At 37.4% G+C, this 17,166-nt stretch overlaps 2 protein-coding genes across 2 annotated transcripts in view; one reads left to right on the forward strand and one right to left on the reverse strand.

Moving 5' to 3' along the window:
- The first annotated feature begins 8,227 nt into the window (after positions 1-8,227).
- The window catches only part of LOC149968630 (uncharacterized), a 163,449-nt gene continuing 154,510 nt past the window's right edge, over positions 8,228-17,166 (forward strand). The window contains exons 1-2 of the mRNA XM_090168108.1: positions 8,228-8,273; positions 10,108-10,898. Of these exons, the coding sequence (XP_090024234.1) occupies positions 8,228-8,273; positions 10,108-10,898 (837 nt within the window). The remainder of the gene's footprint in view (positions 8,274-10,107; positions 10,899-17,166) is intronic.
- Positions 13,840-17,166, reverse strand: part of LOC149968631 (uncharacterized) — a 61,275-nt gene continuing 57,948 nt past the window's right edge. The window contains exon 7 of the mRNA XM_090154868.1: positions 13,840-16,925. Within this exon, the coding sequence (XP_090010994.1) occupies positions 16,691-16,925 (235 nt within the window). The 3' untranslated portion in view covers positions 13,840-16,690. The remainder of the gene's footprint in view (positions 16,926-17,166) is intronic.

Raw genomic sequence — 17,166 nt, forward strand, 5'->3', positions numbered from 1 at the left:
TATAAAGGGCCAAATTTGAACCCTCCCATCAATTTGTAATATGGTTATTAAACGCGCTTATGTAATAACGCCAAAAATTATTTTTCTTGAAAACCGTGCGAGGTAACTCGACAAACAAGGTAACATTCTAAAGGGTACAAATAGTAGTGTTAATGGTTTTAATATTAGGTCGGTTCTATGTGCGGTAGTGGCGCTATAAAGGGCCAAATTTGAACCCTCCCTTCAATTTGTAATATGGTTTTTAAACTCGCTTATGTAATAACGCCAAAAATTATTTTTCTGCAAAACCATGCGAGGTAACTCGACAAACAAGGTAACATTCTAAAGGGTACAAATAGTAGTGTGAATGGTTTTAATATCAGGTCGGTTCTATGTGCGGTTATGGCGCTATAAAGGGCCAAATTTGAACCCTCCCTTCAATTTGTAATATGGTTATTAAACGCGTATGTAATAACGCCAAATATTATTTTTCTTGAAAACCGTGCGAGGTAACTCGACAAACAAGGTAAAATTCTAAATGGTACAAATAGTAGTGTTAATGGTTTTAATATTAGGTCGGTTCTATGTGCGGTAGTGGCGCTATAAAGGTCCAAATATGAACCCTCCCATCAATTTGTAATATGGTTATTAAACGCGCTTATGTAATAACGCCAAATATTATTTTCCTTGAAAACCGTGCGAGGTAACTCGACAAACAAGGTAACATTCTAAAGGGTACAAATAGTAGTGATAATGGTTTTAATATTAGGTCGGTTCTATGTGCGGTTATGGCGCTATAAAGGGCCAAATTTGATCCCTCCCTTCAGTTTGTAATATGGTTATTAAACGCGCTTATGTAAAAACGCTAAATATCATTTTTCTTGAAAACTGTGCGAGGTAACTCGACAAACAACGTAACATTCTAACGGGTACAAATAGTAGTGTGAATGGTTTTAATATCAGGTCGGTTCTATGTGCGGTTATGGCGCTATAAAGGGCCAAATTTGAACCCTCCCTTCAATGTGTAATATGGTTATTAAACGCGCTTATGTAATAACGCCAAAAATTATTTTTCTTCAAAACCGTGCGAGGTAACTCGACAAACAAGGTAACATTCTAACGGGTACAAATAGTAGTGTGAATGGTTTTAATATCAGGTCGGATCTATGTGCGGTTATGGCGCTATAAAGGGCCAAATTTGAACCCTCCCTTCAATTTGTAATATGGTTATTAAACGCGCTTATGTAAAAACGCTAAATATCATTTTTCTTGAAAACTGTGTGAGGTAACTCGACAAACAACGTAACATTCTAACGGGTACAAATAGTAGTGTTAGTAATTTCAATATCATGTTGGTTCTATGTGCGGTTATGGCGCTATAAAGGGGCGTTTATGTAATAACTGCAAATTCATTCAGTTTCGCCAAGCTCGATATCATTTCTACAGCCTAGTTCTTACTTTACAATTAATTGGGCCACTTAATTAAAACCAACTAATTGTAAGCAAGAAAATTGCACAGTGTGAACAGAAAAAGTTCACACTATTTAATTTTCTTGCTTAAAATTAAATTAAGTGGCCCAATTAATTGTATAGTGTGAACTGGGCTTAAGAGTAAGTTTAGTTGTACCATTCAAAATTTTAAGTCAGTTCTGTACGCGTATTATCATAGCGGATATCGTTATGCTAGGAGAAGAAAATTTAATAAAATATAAAATAATTAAACAAAATTAATTACAATAATGTAAAAATAAAAGTTATTTGTAAAAACGCTTGCAAGCTTTTGTCGTATTATAAAATATATAATGTTATGTTTTGTTTATCGGTTTGAATATATTATATTTAATAAATAATTATAGATATTTAAATTTATAAGTAAAAACGTTGACTTGTCGATTTTATAAAATATGTTTAGTTTCGACTTTCGGTTTGAATATTTTATATTTCGTTCTGTGGGAGTCCAGCGATATTCAGAGAATAAGCAGAAACGTCTTTTACTGCTTTCCCCCTTTTTTTTCTGGCAGATTGACGGTGGTGATGATAATGGCGGGAATAACCCAGCCGCAATCTGCCAGAATTCTGAAAGTTGAAAAAGAAACTACTTACAGTGAAGTAGAGTACCTGACGTATGGGCGTAACTACAGCGTAAAACATTAAGAATGGCTTTATTACTTTAATAAAATTACCCTAAAGCTAGGCGCTTCGGAACGTTTTTGATTTAGAGGTGTACAGATTTAATATGGAATATGACGCCCCCCTTAAACGTAATAAAATATATGCATGGTAATTTATAATATATTTTTCTTTGAATCGGGTGACTAATTACTAAAACTATACACTTTCAATATTACGGAAGTTCTTTATTTCTGCCTTTATAATATTATAGTACATATTAGGATACACCAAGATACAAATTGTCTGGACAATACTATATTCCAATTTGAAGCTGATTTTGATGAAGTAGTGTATTTTCCTTATCGTGGGCTGACATTCCCAGCACCCCTCGAATTCTCGATAATTTTAGTGGAATTTTGATACGGTTCCTAGTTTACTATATTCACTTACATTTCAAAAACTAAATTAGGATAGTGGTTATGAAGACGTTGATTTCTGACGAGAGTGTAATTCCTCGACGACTGACTCGTCTCGTCTTTAGGCAAAGTACGTGACTTTATATTGTCATTTACCAGCATGCTCAAGCCTACGCTCTCCTTGCGTCAAAGTATACAAGTCATACTGATATAGGGTAGTTTAGCTTCGTAAGTGTTGAAAACAGGGTGGAATAGATATTGTAAGTGTTTTTGGCGTAGAAACATTGGTGTTTGAATTACAAAAATATGAAAATGGTGTTTTTTGCGCCATAAATTAAAAATATTAAATTTTGATAAAAATATATGGTCGAATTATATAATTTTGATAGTATATTTACTTTATTTATTTTATAATATATTTTAATTATTTTATAGTATATTTATTTCAATTATTTTATAGTACATTTATTTTAATTATTTTGTATTATCAAGAATGTATTTATTTATACTCAGGGAGAATGAATATGTCGAGATTATTTTTAGCGTTTCTCCAATTCCACCCGTTGGGGCCCCCGGTATTCTCCTCCGCTTTAATAAAATCAAATAATACTGCAATCCCATTGGTTCTTAAAAATTACGTTTTTCGACGCGATTAACGCTGCTGCGAGGACGCAAAAAATAAGACCGCCTCCTTTTTTCCTCCCCCCCCCCCTTAGCGTGACGGGGTTAGGGCCTCAAGGTGTCCGTCGACCGTCTCGACATATTCATTCTCACTGAGTATAAATAAATACATTCTTGGTATTATATTTATTTTAATTATTTTGTAGTATATTTATTTTAATTATTTTGTAGTATATTTATTTTAATTATTTTGTTGTATATTTATTTTAATTATTTTGTTGTATATTTATTTTAATTATTTTGTAGTATATTTATTTTAATTATTATGTAGTATAGTTATTTTAATTATGTAGTAAATTTATTTTAATTATTATGTAGTATATTTATTTTAATTATATAGTATATTTATTTTAATTTTATAGTATATTTATTTATTTTAATTTTATAGTATATTTATTTATTTTAATTTTATAGTATATTTATTTGATTTATTTTATAGTATATTTCAATTATTATATAGTATATTTCAATTATTTTATGGTTTATTTATTTCAATTATTTTATGGTTTATTTATTTCAATTATTTTGTAGTATATTTATTTTAATTATTGTATAGTATATTTATTTTAATTATTTTGTAGTATATTTATTTTAATTATTTTGTAGTATATTTATTTTAATTATTTTGATGTATATTTATTTTAATTATATTATATTATTTTTATTGACGAAGAACAACCTAATGGTTCTCGAGATAATTTAAGTATGACGTTAACGATATGGTTCAAGGTCATACAATTTTCAGAATATTAAGATCTCCCACCATGATGAGAATTTCGATAATGTATTAGCCTAGCGGAATAAAAAAAATGTAGCACTACTTGTTTTGGAGTTATTAGCGCTTTCTTGTTTATTTCCCTTTTACGATCTTTGTGATTTTTGTAGAATATTTCTCAACTTCCTATTGGTCGAATCCGATTGGATTAACGTTATTTAGGCCTAAAACGTGACGGGGACTACGTTTCTAATTTGAACCAACTTTTTAACACTTACGGTTCTCGAGGTAGTTTTTGGATGACCTTGAAGACATAGTTCAACGTCATGGAAATTTACAAAGTAGCTTTCCCTCTACACACTATGAGACCTAAAAATTTCAAATTCGTATCTAAAACTGTTTGGGAGATATTCGCCCTGGTCCATATTTTAGTGGACACCCTGTATTGCAATACGTTTCACTAAACCATCCTTCGAAATTACTATTCATAGTTTTGGAAAATGCATTTTCTATCAGAGTTTACCAAATGACTTATTTAAATTTATTACAAAAGTGAACAAAATTTAGTATTATATTACTTTTTTTTAAATAATGGGTTTTGTCTTTACAAATTTACAAACTATTGGGTTCTTAACAAATATTGGAAAAGCAAGTACGTTAAATAATTTAGTGTTCGAAATACTATTTGGTATTTGATGGGTTAAATGGCCTTAATTTTTTTCATCTGAAATATTCGATCGAACTATTCGACGTTTTAAGTATTTGATTTGATATTTGATATGGCTAAAAAAATATTTGATATTTCATACGATCAACAAGAAAATGGGCAAACCAACATATACCTCTCCTCGTAAGATTTTTCATGTTAATATTTTTATTTTCAACATAGGAACATGAAAGTCAATGGCTCAGTGGTAAACAATCCGCCTATTTCAAAATATGACCTGGATTAGATATCTGGGCACAACCGTATATAATTAATTTTAATTTAGTTTTTAAATATTATAGAATAAAGTAACGTTAATATAAAAGCGTAAAGGAAAACGGACTTTCGCCAAAGCTGTTTTTAATTGCAGCGTGATGTGTGTCGGTGGTTCTGTGGTATAACACTCGCCTGCCCAGCAGGAGGGCCCGGGTTCATTCCCGACCGCCGCAATTGGTTTTATTTAATAGACAAGCCACAACTTTTGAATATCTTCTACGCAATAATTTAAATCGAACACGAAATCTCGCTATAGTTAAATAAGAAGCAAAATGTTAAACGCTATTAACTAATAACATACGCTTCCGTTTAAGATGAATTTCTAATTTTGGGTAAAGGCTAGTAGGCGTCGTTGGTTCTATGGTTGAACACTCGCCTTTCAAGCAGGAGGGCCTCAGTTCAAATCCCACCCGACACTTTCGCAAATTGAACGTAAGACTTATACCGTGCTCGAGCGTTTGGTAGAAACCCTGCCATTTGGATGCTAAGACGTTTAACGTAACCCTTGATATACTATACTATAATAAATATATTTAAAAATAATTAAGAGAAACATACTCTAAAATAATTAAAACTAACATACTCTAAAATAATTACAATAAACATACTCTAAAATATTTAAAATAAACATACTGTAAAATAATTTACAACATTTAAAGGACCCTGGTACAGCAGACTCGGGTGATTGTTTGCTAAGATCGATTACGAAATTACGCAACCTAATGCTCGGAGGTCGCGTTCCTCAGGACATCTGCCCAGTTCTTCATGGCGCTTCCCTTTGCGCTCTTCGGAAGAAAGATGGCGGCATCCGACCAATTGCCGTGGGGTCTACTATCCGTCGCTTGGTGGCTAAGCTGCCTTGTATTAGCATAATGGCCTCGCTGGGACCGCTCTTACGCCCAGTCCAGTTGGGGTTCGGTACCCGCGGTGGTTCGGAAGCTGCTGCCCACGCCGCGAGACGCTACGTTAACCACCCGCACCGACGACAGAATGTCATGCTGAAAATAGACTTCCTTAACGCTTTCAATATGGCCCGACGAGATCGCTTTCTGGAATGCGTTTACAAAGAAATTCCGGAGCTGTACCTTTTCCTTCGGCAGTGTTACGAGTCACCCTCGCACCTGGCTTCTGAACGCGGTGTCCAACAACGAGATCCGCTTGGCCCGGCCCTTTTTTGTCTGCCGGTGCACAAAATGGCGTTTAGTATGTCTTCCGAGTTAAATCTTTGGTACTTGGACGACTCTTCTTTAGGAGGTGATCCTCATACAGTTTTGAGCGATTTAGTTCAATTAAAATACCTCTCGGCCAAGGCTGGACTTGCCCTTAACCCTGAAAAGTTCGAGCTTTTAGTAATTAACGCCGATGGTAAAGACGACAGCTTCTTCGAGTCTCTTTTCGAAGTCGAAGCACCGGGAATTAAACTCCTTTCTCGCTCGAGTTACATTTTACTGGGCGCCCCGCTATCAGACGAAGCCATTTCTACTTGTCTATCTTCTAAATCCGCGGCTCTCACAATCATGGCCAAAAACCTTGAGCGGATAATTGCTCACTGTGGGTTTTTTCTGTTGAAAAATTATCTCTCGATTCCAAAACTGACGTATCTCTTACGCTGTTCCCCAACTTGGCGCCGGGAGAAAGATCTCGCGACTTTTGACGACGTTTTGCGCCAGAGCGTACAGTCCATCACTAATACTCAGATGGACAGAGTATCTTGGGAACAAGTGGCTCTCCCTGTCTCTAAGGGCGGTTTGGGAATTCGAAACTCGCCTTGCCTGCCTTTCTAGCCTCGAGCTCCAGTGTGGAATCTTGGGTGCAGGCAATTCTTCCGACATCTTTAAAGGGAATATAACCTCAGGTATTTAGTGTGGAACACCGACGTTTGCAGCTCTGGCCGCTCTGGCCTTTCGCTTTAGAAATGTTTGGCGCCACTGTACAGGGTAATTTGAAAAATTGAAGGGGCTTGTTAAGTGGCTTGAGCTTAGTGAACAAGCGTTTCCTTCCGGGGATCACCGCGCCTGGGAGCACCCGCTGGTAGAAAAAGCTATTTCCACTCTGATGGATTTAACGTCCAATAACCGGGATAAAGCCCGTTTACTCTATCACGTCTAAAGAGTCAGGAACCTGGTTAAACGCCTTGCCATCTTCCTCTCTTGGCACCTTACTAGACGACGACTCCTTTAGGATAGCCGTCGGATTGCGCTTGGGTGCTAAAATACGTGTCCCTTACACCTATAAATGTGGCTTTATGGTGGATTCTTTGGGTACGCGTGGCTTAAGTTGTAAACGCAGCGCCGGTCGTTTGTCTCGACACCGAGTCGTTAATGATATTCTAAAGCGTGCACTAGTTTCCGCTGGTTTACCTTCCGTGTTGGAACCCCCAGGTCTGTCCAGGGACGACGGCAAACGTCCTGATGGTATGTCTCTGGTGCCTTGGGCCGGTGATAAATAACCAGTGTGGGATTTTTACCTGCACGGACCCTCTCGCGCCTTGGTATTTGGAATCTTCTTCGCCAGCCCCTCTCTGGGCCGCTTCCCAGGCTGAATCGAGGAAGAGGGCAAAGTATGTCGGCCTCGAGAACCGATTTACTTTTTACGCGGTTGCGGTCGAAACCCTGGGTTCATTTGGCAAGGAGGGTCTCGGCTTGGTTCATGCCATCGGTCGGAAGATTCGTCATTTGACGGATGAAAAACGCTCGGTCGCGTTTCTCATCCAACGAATAGCAGTCGCTATCCAACGTGGGAACGCCGCGTCAATTCTGGAGACTTTTCCATCGGGTTCTTCTTTGGAAGACGTTTTGTTTTCCTTACCATAATGTGTATACCGGTGTTTTTGCTGTTTTGTAAAAATTTGTTAAATAAAAAATATGTTTACCATTAAAATAAACAACATACTCTAATCGAATCAAAATTCACAATTTTTAATAGAGAGAAAACAAGGAGATACACCGTTTTAATTTTTTTTTTTTTCAAACACCAATGTATCCCCGCCAAGAACACAACAATATATATTCCACCCCTGTGTTTAACCCCTTGGTTTAACACCTATGAAGCTAAGCTACCCTCATTGAGTTGGGAATAAATAGAGGTACAACTCAATCTGTCTGGCGCGGGACCAATTTCGTTCAATATGGAGACTTTATCAACTATATCGTTCAACCGTAGCGTCATCTGTCTCTAGTGGTGGCAACTATATTGCAATTGAATTTTTGCGCGAATCATATAACTTTTCAAAATATAGATGGCGCTACTGCCTAATTATAAAGATGAATTTCGTACAGTCTTCTCAGAACAGGCCCCCGTAACCATGGCAACCGAAATAGTAATTGTAATTCTAGCAGTATAATGAATGTCACGCCTCCCGCCAAAACGCGCTTAGCCATAGGACGAGGTGAGTCTACTAAAATAAATGCTCTTGACTACTGAAGTTAATCGAAATCTGGGGGCTCACTAGTCAATTTGACTAGTGAAAAATTATCCTTAATATTCATTAATAATGGCGAATATGGCGTATCATAAATTCATCATTCATTAATCCAATTTAAAAAATCACATGATGGAACCCAAAGGATAATAAACTCCTATTTGAATTCTGGCGGGTAAAGCTAAATTTTGGCTGTCCGTATTGTTTTTATACCCCCATTTTTACCCCCACTAGTCAGTGACTACTAAAATAAATAAAGGTAGGAGGCTCACTGGTCAGGCTGACTGCTGAAAAAAAGATCTTTATGTCAAACCCTGGTTATGATACGCAGGACGGTTGGCCTTTCCATTTCGGTGTAGAGCATAACTTAAGTGGCACCATTCAATTGAAGGCAAATACTAAAAGGCAACCAAACTACTGGTCCTACATTTAGTCAAGGTTAGTGAGAACTTAGCCAACTGTTTGTGACAGTTTCAAAAGCATCTTGCGCGACGTTTTTAGAGACCTACCGAGGCTACCGTCCAATAATCGTGTTTTTTTTTAATTGAGCATTCACGGTATATTAAGAAGGTCCCACCTCCCGTTAATCGATTATTTTTCATTTTTACGCTGATTCACTTTATTGTTGAAAGGACCTACCTCTGGTTAATATATTTCACATTTTAAACGAATCTACCGTTTTCAAGAAAGGGCCTACTAGTGGCCTACCTGACGTAAATCGATTATTTGTCAATTTTAAGGTGATTTACGGTATTTAAGAAAGGGCCTACTTTCGGTTATTCGATTGATTTAAAATTGTAGTCGAATTTACCGTTTTACAAACATTTACCACGTTTAAATTATCCTGCTCGAGTTTTTGGTTATTTTCACGTGGTTTCAACGTATTTAAAAGGGCCGTTAGTTGATTGTTTTTCACTTTGAAATTTCACTGATCGAGTTTGTACGTTGTGAAAATACCCCCTCTTTTCACGCTAATATATATTTGCAAGGCATTTTTTGCATAAATTGTAATAATTTTTTGCCGCCGATCCTGAATTAATGAAAAGCGCCCCGTTGGATTTTATGATCACCTTTTTTTATTTACGTGTATTTTAAAAAAAATGAACAGCGTTTAGGAAGTAATTTTGGCATACCAGTATAAAGTCGTAAATATCCACACCGCTATAGTTAAATTTAACTAAACACTTCCAGCAAGGAGCAACAAACACAACACCCCACACAAGGAGAACGCAACCCGTCAAAAGTCGTGGATTTTCTTGTGTAAGTTTTTCATTGGCTAGACGCTTTAGCGCCTGCTGCCGACAGAAGGGGAAAATTCGGAAATTGTCTTCCCCCCTACCCGTAACACGTTCAGCGTAAAGGCTCGTGACGCTCGTCCAATGAAATTCGTACACAACCCTTCGTTAGCGTGTTTAAAGGCTAGCTGCGTTCTCCTTGTGTTTCTTGCTCCTAGCTTCCAGTCTCGAACCCTAATGGTAAATCTTCTATCATTTACGTTCAAAATTAAAGATTTCCATAGATCATTTTGGCACCTCACCTCCAAGCTTTTGGTGTCTCTTTCAAACCAATTTGTTGCCCCCCTGTGCCCCCCTTCCTCCGCCACTGCCAAAGTTCCTCCCCCTCAAGATAATATCGTGCATTCGCCGAAATCAAGTGATCAGATAAACTATAAATAATTTTTACCTGAAACTAATGAAATGAAAGGGTCATATAGCTTTTGATTGTGCCTTCATTGCGTTGTTGTTGTCCGTGCTCATTGATTTTCGCTAATATTTTATTTTGTTTTACACTTTTGTATTAGCAACACCAAATCATAAATCCAAAGAGTCTTTCGTTCATAAAGAAACTGACCAAATAAGCAGCCGAGGAGAGAAAATGCACAAGTGCTCTGAATGCGTCTACGCAACGAACGTTAAGGGTACTTTCATACGCCATAGAAGAACTCACACGGGCGAAAAACCCTTCCAGTGTGATCAGTGTAACTACGCGTCTGCACAAAAGAACGATTTGAATATCCATCGAAGAACTCACACCGGCGAAAAACCCTTCCAGTGTGACCAGTGTAACTACGCGTCTGCTCAAATTTGGTCTTTGATTTGCCACCGAAGAACTCACACGGGTGAAAAACCCTTCCATTGTGACCAGTGTAACTACGCGTCTACAAATAACGGTGATTTGATTCGCCACAGAAGAACTCACACGAGTGAAAAACCCTTCCAGTGTGACCAGTGTAACTACGCGTCTGCTCATAAGGGGTCTTTGATTCGCCACAGAAGAACTCACACGGGTGAAAAACCCTTCCAGTGTGACCAGTGTAACTACGCGTCTGCTCATAAGGGGTCTTTGATTCGCCACAGAAGAACTCACATGGTCGAGAAGCCCTTTAGATGTACAAAGAGTGGATATCGGACCAAACATAAGAACTATTTACTTCGCCACGAAAGAACACGTCACTCTCAGGGGACAAAGGCCCAAAAATTCCCAAGTAGCGGTCAGAACTTCTCTACCAATAAAACCGTTCAAGTGCACCATCGAATTCATGGTCCACCCGGAGTCCAAATAGCCGCTTCGAACAGTCACCACACAGAACCAGTGCGCCAATCACAGCCTCGTGAATTCGACCTCTCTGGTCCTCAAACGGGAAGTAGGTATTGTTTGGTGGAACTACGACGTTTAACGACGAAACAGATGGAATCTCTCACTGCAAAGCCCCACTGCGCCTTCGCCGTGAAAGCGGAAGTTGCCCATCCTGACACCGACACCGCAACCGTCGAGAGAGGAATGGTGTTTGGCTACAATTGCGTCAATATCGATGTCAGCTGCGTCAAACAAGAGCCTTTTTATGACTTCATCGACGAATTTCCGATTGCGACAGTCGTAACGAGAGAAGAGTTGGAATATCGCCCAGTTGGGGACAATAACGACGGTGTCCCAAGGAACGGAGACACACCGATCAAGATCGAGTTCCCTCACGAAGTTGAAAATTTGTGAAGAATGACGTTGTTCATGTTTTTATTTTAGAGAGGTTTGAGGATCATATTTATAAACTTAACTAAAGCAGTGAAAGTAACTCGTACTGTTAGCAAATGCCTTGAAAAGACTTATTTCGTAGACGTCTTAAACGAAGTATTTTTCATTTTTAGACTTTTTTCAGATAGTGTTCGTAAATAGAACGTCATTTTATAAAATTTTAGATACTTCAGTTTCTTTATTTTTATACGCATTATTTGTTTGGGAAACGTAAGTGGGTTTTACAGGTGTAACTCATTCAGGAATGGTTTTATCTGTTGGAAACTTTTCCAGTAGTGGTTCGCGTATGTACTGGAATTTACAACTAACTCGAAATCATAAAAATGGGCCTTTACAAAGTTTGGACCTACGGCCGCGACTAACTGCTGAAAGCCTGAAACTCTAAAGTGAACTGATAATGAATTGGGGTAACGGTGCACCAATTTAAATATTAATGATAACTCAATTATGACAGAGTGTATCTTACTGAAATGTTGAGGCTTCAAATTTAAATGCAAAATGTCTTGATTAATTGGGTTAAGCCGTTGGTCGTATTTTAACATACAGACCCTCGTTAGTCAAAAGTTTAAGCGAGAAGCGCCTGGTTGCTATTTAGACAAAGATATTAAATTAGGAAAATGTTTACTCCAACTATTCTGAAGATGGCACCACACATTACTTAGGGCTCTCCCGCTTGATCGCATTCTCCGTGGCAGGTGTTAACTGAACGGGCTACGGAGCAGGCGTGGCGCGCCTTTATTGAGAAGAAGCGTTAAAGCACCCTAGTGTTGCGAAGCGCCATCTTCAACACAGTCGAAGTAGAAGTCATCCCCATCGGTGCAGACGCTCGCTAATCTATCTTCCCTTTGGCAAACAAAAATCAAGCTGGTTCTGAACTTATGTAACCTGAAAAAGCTAATTAGCCCATAGAAATCCCACAGGATAGAATGATGTCGCCAAGCTCTACTAAATTATATATCCGAAATCCTAATTCTTAATTAAGATGTTTAATGCCAAGGTTATTAAAATGTATCACCTTACGCCGATGACGTTGGATTGAGCGTTGATGACTACGAGGTAAGTTGCCGGAACTATTAGTATATAATGTATTGAGTAAAACCGAAACGGGTTTCGTTTGAATTAAGAAGCACTATGAAGTCTTCCTCACTTTCTCAAATAAATATAAACTGTAACTTTAACGCGTTAAAACTTATTAGCTATTGAATTTCATATTATCATAACATTTTTAAACCAATTTTCTGTACGTGAAAATTAGTTGAACAAGGGCAAATTTAATCATTATTTCGGGTGGTGGAAGTAAAAACGTGCTAACCCACACATCTTTTAATACGCTATTGATAACCAAGGAAAGTAAAGACCAGAGTACTCCTCCCTTTTAAAGTATATTTTTTTGGACCTAATTCAAATTTCCCGCCAAGAATAAGAGTGATTAATAATCTAATATTTTCGCCAAGAGTGAACTCCGCGAGTGACGAAAAGTGAGTGTTTGAAAGAGTTTTAAAGGGGTAGTAGGAACTTTTACTACTACCCCTTTAAAACCGGTTTTCTATCTGGGTTCTTATGTTCGTTGAAAGCTTACATTTAGGCGTTTTTAGGCCAAACTTTAACGCTCTCTAGCGCTTTTCCTATTCGTCGCAGAGGATCGCGACAAAGACAGTCAAACATCTTTACTTAACCCCTATAACACCTCAAATTTATTGCAATGACTTCTGAAACACCCTGTATAACATCCATCTTCGAATTAATTATTAATATGTTGTCCTAGCAGTTCATTTTCAAGGTATCACCTTAGACCCCAGTGATCAAGTGAATTTTAAAGCCATTTATTCAGGTGGCCGGGTTACAATGCGTAGGAGGGTGGTGGCAAGCCCTTCACGCCACGCGAACCAACAGCTCCCAACACTCACTATTACCGTTAACCTTGAAAAATGTTTATGGAAGGGGAAACCGAAGAACTCGAGGGAAAGCCCTTTAAGCAGTGGGGAGAGAACTTGTAAACTCAACTCAGAAGGAGTAGTTCCGAGTTTTCACCCAGTGCCTTAAGCTGGGATCGAACCTGTATTCTCTTGCTGCGAGGTTAAAGTGCTAACCACCCCACCCACTATTACTTAAAACGGCTCGCGAGGCACGCGCTTTGTGACGTGTTAATTGGAACGTGCCACTGAGCGTGCGTCGTACACCGTTATTGAATAAAAGCGGAAAAAATTCAATAATGTTGTGTAGTGCTATGTTCAGCATAGTCGGAGTGGAAATAAATAATTTAAATATATTGAAAAGAGTGTATGCCACCCTTTTTAAAACTTAAAAAAAAAACTTTGATAATTTGGAAACTACAATGTTACTATTTTCAGAATGTTTTTAATACACGTTGAAGGTTCTTGCGAAAATCGTCAAAAAAGCGTCTATCTGGTTTCGTAGCTGTGGAAGTTATTTCTGTAACGAGAAATAAATTAAAGCGAGGCGTTTTTGGAAAATATATGATAGATTAATTTTATTTGTTTCTTTTATACTCCAAACATTTTTTATTATAAAAAACACTCTTGCAAAATTAACTCAACTAAAACAAATTCACCGGTTTTCAAAAACAAATCCTCAAAAATTAAAACTTCGCTCAAGGCTTAAAAACCTTCGTCTTAATGTCGTTCGCCGTGATATTCAGTGCATTTAACAAGAAAAAATAAGAAATTACGAAAACATTATTGGTTTCGGTTACAATTTAGAAATAACATAAAAATTTTCAGATCTTGATTCTTATAATCATAACCTTCTTCTAAAAGAAATCACCATCGAGTGGTATGCGTGTTTCAATCAGGTTAACGGTCTACCGAGGCACAGTTGTTGAAAATAAATATTTTTTTAATATACAAATATAACGGCCACAAGTAGAAGTAGGCCTATTTCAGTGCGGTTTTATTGGCTTCGTCCCATCCATGAATATTTTGAATACAAAAAGGTTGCACTGGGGGTATTAAAATAAAATGAGAAGCAAAAAGAAACCTTCAATTCTGTAAAAATACGCCACTGTGGTACCATCTAGGGCAGTTTCTCGAAAACCGATCGTGTGCAAGAAGTACTGAATAGGGTGAAAGCAAGTGAAATACGAAGCATGGCTCTTTTACGATAGATGGCACTGACAATACTACTGAAGCAGCGTATTCCTATAGTTGGGCCGAGTACACCGACAGAAATAGATAACGACGTTTAGAAAACCATATTTTAAAAGATTGCACAACACGCTGTAGATGAAATGTAATTTTTAATACATTTCTTGAATAAACTACTCGTCACCAATTCTTTTTCGTTACAGAAAAAGTATTTTACTCCAAAATGGCGTCAGCAGCGTTACGATATAGTAGTACTAGCTTTAGTTTTTAGTTAGATATATTAGCACGTCAGTATCTATTTCGGTCCAATCGATATAAACATCGGTAGACGATTTTAATCTGATCGTTAGTGTCAGAAAAGAAAAAATATTTTTACATCGATAAATCTTAACGACCAGAGTAAAAAAGCTTTCCTGCTTCACTATTGGCCCAACACCAACGACTTAACGATCATCTCCGACAGCGCGTTATTGGCGCACGTTTAGTAATGTGGTATATTTTAAAATGGCGAGTTAATTAGACTCAAAGAGATGTAAATAGATATTATTCCAAAGCACCAGAGACCAGTGCAAAAATTATTGGATTGAGAAATATTCAATCCATGGGCAAGACAGTGTGTAGACAATTATATATCATGATGATTAATTTTTATAAATTAGGGTTAATTGTAAAATTGATTATTGTCAAGGTATTTTATAGTTTAACAGAACGTGAGTTAACGGAATTTAACCAAGAGGAAGTGTATTAATTAATTTTTGGCCTTCGGATGTATAATTTTCCTAATAATTTAAGATGATTTCCATGTCCCTTTCCTTCGTAAAACAGCGATACAACATAACAGAAGTATGCTGTATATTTCTTTTACTTAATTATATCATATACTATATATTTCTTTCTAGACAGGTTAAGTAAACACTCGATAACGTGTAGGGAAATCTTGTAGAAGTATAGACGTAACTTTATTCTGTACAATCTAGAATAGTACTAGTTATCCATACACCTTTTGGAGGGGTTGCTTAACCTCTCTATTATAACAACCTTCGCCTCTACTAGGAATGATAATCTAGTACCTTTTATCTACCTATGTGGCGAAATATTGTCGGGGGATGTAGGAGGTAAACTAGCTTGGTTCCTGCCCAGGGGCGTAGCCAGAGGGGGGACAGTGGGCACGTTCCCACCCGAAAGGTATGGTCCTACGTACAAATATTTGGATTTATTTACTTTTTTTTCAATGGAGTGCCCCACCCCAGAACCAAAATCCTGTCTACGCCACTGTTCCTCTCATTATGTTTAAAACTTTCTAAACGGGTTTCCTGCCAATGAGAAGTGTACGATCTCTACAGTTATTAAAGTGTGGCTTAGAGAGACAAGGCCGACCTATAAAGATCTAGAAATAAGTACAAATAATAATTCCTAGTAGAGACAATGAATTCCTTTATATTTCTATTGAAGAATTTGAAGTGGGCAAAACGTTATGGAAAAGGGACATGGATGCTCGGATATGAATGGTATAGCGTTAAATCAGCCGAAGTATATTTGAAAAGGGAGAAGAGAAGTTTGTTTCACAGGGGTAACGCCATTAGAGGTCGAATTTAAATACCGTAAGTTTTACCAGATGACGCCGACAGCTCGATATTTCGAAATTTTTAATTAACTAAAAACCCGAAAGAAATATTTTTTCATTTCGTTTATTGTTTATACATAAAACCACCTTTAAAATATTGTTAGAAGTAATTTTAAAAAAATCAGTGTTTTTTTCCCTTCCCACCAAAAATTTCAAATTAGCGCCATCTAGTATAAATAAAGGCATTAAAATCGAACCTCTGAGGCTTTGTTTGTTTCCCTGTAAGAATTTTTGGGTCGTTCTATAGTATTAAATCTTTTAAAGGGGAAAGAAAAGATACTAAACACGTTAAAAGTTAAAATGATATATAAAATTCAATCTTAAACGTAACAGATATTTTACGGTATTCAGTGATCAGATATTTCTGCTTCACTGACTGTAGAGTTATTTTAAAACGATCTCGTGATCAAGAAAGTAGAAATACTTAAACTTGGTGCGGTGCGCGATATTTCTTGGTCTTGTAGTTAATATAATTTGAATAAGGACTTTATAAAGTCCGTAAAAATATCAGTTCTTCCTTTATATTAAAAATTGCTCTCTGCAGAGGAATCCGCAAGTCGCCTTAATATGTCATTATTTTATACAATCTACGCTTCCGCCCGTCGGAGTCCGACAAAAGCGCTCGTTCAAACGAAAGTGGAGTTGAGGAGTGCCGTTGTACTTAAAGAGTCCGCTATCAGCGTGTCGTTGGCGGAAATGACGGCGGAAGTGACGTTGGACGCGACCGGGATGTAGCAGGGCGGAGAAAACGAAGATTCCCGAATGATGTCGGAAATGGCCGAATAGGTCGCGATGGCTCCTCCGATTGCTCCCAGGATAATGCTGATCACCAGGTAGATCTTTTCATACAGGGAACATTTCCTGTGAAGAATAGTACAAAGGAATATTGTAAAGGTTGATGGATATACTGTGAAAGGACTTGGACATATTAAAAATGTTCGTGGATCTATGGTAAATGTCCAAGGATAAACAGGCAATGAACGTATCAAAAATGCCTGGGTCACTAAAATTAAATTGACGTATTGGAGCCATCCCTTTGTCAACATAACCCTCCTAATAGACACTTTCATAAATTCCTCCGCGAAAGCTTTCCCCCGTTTGA

Source organism: Leiobunum rupestre, chromosome 1 (assembly GCF_980474605.1).
Source record: "Leiobunum rupestre chromosome 1, qqLeiRupe1.1.hap1, whole genome shotgun sequence".
NCBI classification, from domain to species: Eukaryota; Metazoa; Arthropoda; class Arachnida; order Opiliones; family Sclerosomatidae; genus Leiobunum; species Leiobunum rupestre.